This window comes from Panthera uncia, assembly GCF_023721935.1.
Source record: "Panthera uncia isolate 11264 chromosome D3 unlocalized genomic scaffold, Puncia_PCG_1.0 HiC_scaffold_8, whole genome shotgun sequence".
Taxonomy (NCBI): Eukaryota; Metazoa; Chordata; class Mammalia; order Carnivora; family Felidae; genus Panthera; species Panthera uncia.
The window spans coordinates 21662040-21668740 of NW_026057586.1; the positions used below are offsets into that span (position 1 = coordinate 21662040).

Here is a 6701-nt window from a genome sequence, read left to right on the forward strand (position 1 = left end):
AAATGCTTAACATATGTTAATCTGTAAAATATAGTCCCTATTTGTTCATGACAAATTGATTAACAGAGAAGAATTGCTCTTAGCATTTTCAAGAATTTAAAGGCCATTTTCTGTCACATTGCCCCTTCTTTAACTTGAACTTGGACAATATCTATATTTCTATAGGGTACTTGTATTTTCCCCTGAATTCATTATGCCCTACTCTGAGTTTACTTTCTGAAAGTATTCACCATGAGGGTATATGTCGCATTAATCATTACAGCCTTCAAACTGACATTCAACTAATATTTACTGACTCAATGATTATATGCAAAAACAAATACTTACTTAAATATTAGCTCTTGGACCTTCCTGGACACCATAAGAATTTTAATCACTTTGTTTTGATTTTGAACTTCTTATCTTAGTACTTGATAAAAGCTGTGGCCAATGTAGTTTGTGATAAATAACACTCACTGGTCTTATTTTCATGAATTAGGTCAATATTCCTTTCAAAAAATATTTTATAATTTAATAAATAGATTTTATTATTCAACTTACTTTAGTTCACATTATATTTCTTTTCAAATAAGGAATATAATTCCCCACAGGGACCAGGATTTTTGCCTCTTTGGATGCTGAATCCTCAGTATCAATAAAAGTGTCACATTCAGCAAATATGCGTTGAATTAATTAATTAACAGAGAGATTATAAGAAATAATAAAACTTTTTATCACACTTAGAGTTTTAGTCATAACAAGCTTTCTTTTTGCAGTTTTATTTTTTTTAATTAATGTATAACATACATATAGTATAATGCACAAATCTTGTATGCATGATTGGATACAGTTGTATGTGTGTGGGTGTGTTCGCATTTAAACACCACCTAGATGAAGACTTAGAATATATAGTATCCTGGAAAGTTCATTTGAGTCCCCTGCCAATCAATACCCTTCTAAGAGTAACCACTATTCTGACTTCTAACACCATCGATTAGTTTAGCTTGCTTTTAATGAAATCAGTTATTATTTCTAGGCTGGTTTCTCTTACTCATTATTATTTCTTGAGATTCATTCATCTGTTGCATCTAGCAGTAGTTTTGGTGCTTCTGTTTGTCTTTTATTGCTCCTACGTATTATATTATATGACTATTCTATTTTATATTTACTCATTCTGTTGATGAATGGCCTTCGACTACTTTAGATTTAGGACTGTGAGACTAAATCTCCTATGAAAATTTTTGTACATGTCTTTTGACAAACAACTACACTCATTTTCTTCTTTATATACCTTTATATACCTAGCAGTGGAAATCCTGGTAGAAGTAAAACCTCTATGGGGGTTATACATATGTAAACAAGGAAAAATATACATATGATAAAATTTTCCAAAGTGGTCCCACCAATTTACACTCCCACTAAGAATGTAGCAAATGTCCAGAATCTCCGTATCCTTGCCAATGTTTGTTTTTTCTGAATCTCTTCCATTTTAGTCATTTTGTAGGTATGTAGTGTTTTTATTTGCTTTTTCTTGAGGCTCAGTAATGTGAAGCATCTTTTCACATGTTTGCTGACATTTGGATGCCCTTTATCGTGGAGTTTTAAGAGTTTTTTTTTTTTTTTACAGCTAAATTTCCTTTAAAACTCATCTCTAAAATTTTCATTCCTTTATCTTATATTCTATGTTCATGTTACTATGATTAAAATATTAAGATTTTTTTTTCTCTATAGCTAAAATAGTCAGAAGGGCTCTTCTGCATTTGGCAAACTTCCTATCTTCTCGACTCTTCTCAAATGTTATAATAATGAAATGGACTTCCCTAAACTACCTTCACAGACCTGTGGACATTCCCAGTCTTCAGGAAAGGGAAGAATGCAGAGGCTTTAATAAGACCGTCTCTACATTCTGTTTCTGTAAAAGACGAAGTATTAGAGTAGGCTGGAAATAATAACACTGTGTGTGATCAGAAAAACTAAACAGACTGACATCCTCACAATGAGAAAGAATTTAATATGATCCATATTTAAATTATGCTGTAAAGCATTGAAAATTAAAATAGGCACCAACTGAAAAATGCTAAGTGCTCCATCATATAATTTCACAAACTTCTAGCACATGGGCTGTTCTTGACTTATGTAATCAGGAAAAAAGTAGAGTTTATTCTACAGCATTTTTAGTTGTCAATCCCCACTCCCTCCCTCTATCAATTCCCATATTCCTGAGACATAAATAGATAAAGTAGATAGGATTATATGCTTGGTGGAAGGAAGTAGGATCTACATTTATTTGAGCTTTTCTTTATTTGACTTCCCAAGATGTTTCATTGTCTCATGAAGCAAAGAGGAAAGCCATGGTTCATTGTTTTCTCTTCAAAATGTCAAGCAATTTATCATTTATAATAGGTTGGTTAAGGCTGATCAGAGATATTCAGTCTAGAAACTCCCTCAATATGGCGAAACATGCTGGTTTGATACATATGATGATGATATATTCTGTATAGTAGATAAAGTTCCCACATTTGTAAATCAATCTCCATACAGTCAGGTACTTGAGTTCCTCCCCTTACCAAATGTGTGCTGTCCTGTACACATAATTTATGGATTGAAATAATTCATATATAATTATGAGCTTTGTACTTTCAGCAATTGATATAAGAACTTCATTATAGAATAAGAGAAACTCAAGATTTTTCACATTAAATCTTGCCTCTTTTCCTACTAGCTTGCGATCTGACTCTGCTGCTTACCAGGCTAGCTTTTGTGACCTCTTTCTAATATTAGTTTTGTCATCTGTAAAGTAGAAAAAATCATAGCATCATAAGGATTAAAGATTATTAATGCAAAGTGATTAGAACAGGGCCTTGTACTAATAAGTACTCAATAAATACCAGTGATAACAGTAAAAAGCACATTCTTATAGTTAAGCTTGTCTATGAAATTGGGTCCCTCTGCTTATGGGCAGAGAGCAAGCTGACATGGAAGCTCATAAATATTAATTGATTCATAAAATCTTTTAATGACCTACACTCATCAACTGGTTCAAGAGAAAATATTTGGGAACAAATTGGTAAAACTAGTTACATTCCGTGCTATTAGACTGCCTAAATCTGATGTCCATCTCAAAGGGTTTAAAGAAGCACATCGTTATATACAAATGATACAGTAAGTGGAGGGATTTGAATGAAAAACAATTTTTCTTCCCAGAAACACAATTAAAGCAGGCTAAGCTAGAGATGAGAGCTTATCAGGACAGAAATCTTTATAAGCATTTTAGCATAACAGGAAGACCATTGGGATAATTAATTCAGAAAAAAAACCATTATTTGTATTTCATTTTTGCTTTTATTTAATTTTTCTCTGGTCCCGATATCAATTTTATGCTATCCTCTGACCTGATAAGAAACATGGTGCCCTCAATAACACGCATGTATTTAGGCACAGTCATCTATTAAATTAGCCACATAAATGGAAAGTTCTAAAGATAAGTCTACACATAAAAAAAATTATATTGTTTGGCTTAGCTATCTGATTAATTCAGTAAATATTTACTGAGATGATGAATGCAGAGATGGACATAACAGCATTCTTCACATTAAAGAACGTGTAGTATACAGAGAAAAAGTGACACGTACATTGTCATAGATAATATTTATTGAACACTTAAATATATGCCATGTTCATATTTTTGGTGCTTACATGGATTAGCTCATCTAATTTCCACAACATCTCCCTTTTATAACACCCAGAAAGTCAAGGAGAAGACAGCTTCAAAACTGAGGACTAGAAAGTAGCAGACTATGAAAAGTGATTAAACATATATCTTTGTAGGATGTGTGACTACAGCATGGGCAGCTTCAACAGAGAGAAGACGTCAGCATGAGCAAAAAGAAGGGGACTGGATAATAAGAGAGAGAAAGTCAAGAGTGCAGGGGTTTTTGTTGGAAATCCAAAGAGATGAATTGATTGTGAAGGAGATTGCAGACAAGTTTCAGAAGCCCACTCTAAGGGGCCATTCAGTTCCTGCTTTCTCCTATCAAATGCATCGATAAAGAGAAGTTGGCATCCTTTGTACAATGATGCTTGCTGGGCTAGGGTCATGAAATCCTTTTATTTAGTGACAGGCATTTTCTAAGTCCCAACTGTTACAACACTTAGAGATAATCATTCTTGGACTAATGAGTAATAATCTATCTCTCTCACTTATGACATTTAAAACCAAAGTGGAGAATAAGGCCACAGTATTACAGTTCAGAGTGTGAATGAAATCTACATAAATTATGTAAAATATTCATTTTCATTTGTTTTCCTTTTATTTTTATAATTATAAGTTGTGAAGTAATTTATTCTGCCAATAAATATTCTATTCTGTCTTCAATAACAGAATCAGATGGATGGGCATTAAAAACGATGCTGAAGTGGTGTTACATAAAAATTTTTTTAAGTTGAAATTGCAAATGAGCATCACTCCTGTGTCTTCACTGCACTGTCCTTAATAACATGCATGACCTTCCTCATTCCACTGATATTGTGTGAAATATCCGCCCAGATACTTTTCTAGATTAAAGAATGATGGATTGGTTAAGGAATCACAAGGTAAAGTCTTTTTTTCCCTTGAAATTCAGCAGATCAATAATTTATAGAATTATATACAACAACATGGAAACCACTGCTGAAAAGAGATAGCTTGTTGCCTTTTTAATATTCATAGAGGCCATCTCTGCATCTCTACACCTGCTTGAATTTCCACTAGCCCCGCATCATATACTCTGCTGTCCTTTATTTTCACTTGTCATTAAATTTCCCAACATTTCATTATCCTTTTCTTAGATGTCTAGTTTCCTCTGCTACTGCTTTGCCAAATCCATCTTTTTCATTAAGAGTTCTTCCTCTCTTTTATGACATTTAAGAAAATATGTCTAATATTTCATTTGTTGGGCAAGGTACAGCTAAAATTATGCACTTTCATATTTAGTTTTAATACCTGAAATAATGGATTATTTGGCCTAAATCTTATGACATATTTTCAAATTAAGAGGTATACATAGGAGAGCTGTCCATCATTTACACCTTTAGTCACCCACTCCTCTTTAGAATGAGAAATAAAAAGAAGCACACCAATGTAAATCAGTCCACACACATGCACAAATGTGTCAGTGTTTACAGACATTAAGAAACCACCCCCCAAAAATAATTTGAACTCTTAGGAGTAGTCCCACGTTTGAAGATAACCTACTAATATGATAGGAAAAGACAGGATAAAATTGGCAGAGAGGGAAAGGATAGGACCCGAGGTCCCTGGGTGGAGAAAAACACATATTTTGGAACAATGCTGGGAGGAGTGTCTGACCACAGCACACCCCCTCAGGCATAAGGTTCCTCTTAAGAATGTAACAGATTCCACCCATTCTGGATTTCAGGTTTTCCCTTCAGGTTTCCCTCAGGAATTTGACAAAAGACCGAAGTATGGCCTAGCTACCCCTCATACAATGGAAACCAGACAATCAGGAATTGACAACCTAGCACCTAGAGCTATCAAGCCAATAAGGGTAGAGCCTGAGAAGGAACAAGGGGGAAGGCTGGGGGAGGGTTGACCAGAACCTTATAAAAGCAGGACCCTTGCCTACAGTTCTTGGGCATTCACTTTCAAATGCCCCTCTCTGTAAAGAGAGCTTTCCTACTATTCCTCCTTTCTAATCTTATACTCTAATAAACTTTTGCCTGTTGCTCATTTTGTGTCCACCTCTTCATTCTTTGAAGCAGCAAGACAACGAATCCTGGGTATTGTGGTAAAGAATCCTGCAACACTAGGAAATCCTGACACAGAGCATATAATATACCTTTTGAAAGAAAGTTTAAATTTAACTATAATAGATAGTTTGAGTGAAGTAGCCAAATTTTTAATTAATGCTAATATATGCCATTAAATTTTAGTTCAAAGGCCTTAAACACGCAATCCATGGCATACACGCAGTATTATTTCATTACTATCAAATATGTGAGTCAAGTTTCACCATTTAACACTTACCATCAGAAAGTGTAACCACTGTTATGTCATCAGTAGATACTCCTGGCCCATAGCGATTATAAGCTAGGAATCGAAGAGTATATTCCGTGAATTTTTTCAGGCCTTCCAGCTTATAAGATAGTCCATCAACCTCTATATTCTGGAGACATAAAATGTCAAACTGTTATTCAGGAGGCACATTAAAGCAGAAATGGCAGCCATTCTGTGCAATCAGTGAATTGGATATTAGACTCTTACTCACAGAACCACGCTCTAGCCTTATAATGAGTTGTTGTAAAACCTAACTTGTGACACACACTCCCCCACTAAATTCCAAACCACTCTGTAGACTCCTAGTTAAAATAGCACCATGCTATTTTTACAGTCATTAAGTTCCAATGTGTTTAACACCACCCAATACATTGAATGGTATGCAATATTCCACCCACACTGATACTGACGGGCAGAAGGCAACCTGTGAATCCATGGGAACAGATCATTACTCCTCTCCCCTAAATGGAATAATTCACTAAGAAACAGTGGATTTCTTCCTTCCCTTGCTGAAATATACCCATGGCTCTTGAAACTGACAGATACTTTGCCATAATCTTTATCTCTCACAATGCTGTGAGGTGGGTTGGAACTGTTTTCAGTACGTCACAGCAGCAGAAATGAGGTACTGGAGGTGAAGGTCATTGAAAAATCAGAGCCAGTTTGC

At 34.7% G+C, this 6701-nt stretch overlaps 1 protein-coding gene across 1 annotated transcript in view; it reads right to left on the bottom strand.

Annotated features, from left to right (window-relative positions):
- LOC125914297 (netrin receptor DCC-like) overlaps nt 1–6483 on the bottom strand; it is a 159102-nt gene extending 152619 nt beyond the window's left edge. Inside the window, exons 1-2 of the mRNA XM_049619554.1 lie at nt 6433–6483; nt 6005–6143 (exon numbers count right to left, since the gene is read on the bottom strand). Coding sequence (XP_049475511.1) covers nt 6005–6143; nt 6433–6483 — 190 coding nt within the window. The remainder of the gene's footprint in view (nt 1–6004; nt 6144–6432) is intronic.
- Between the last annotated feature and the right edge of the window lie 218 nt (nt 6484–6701).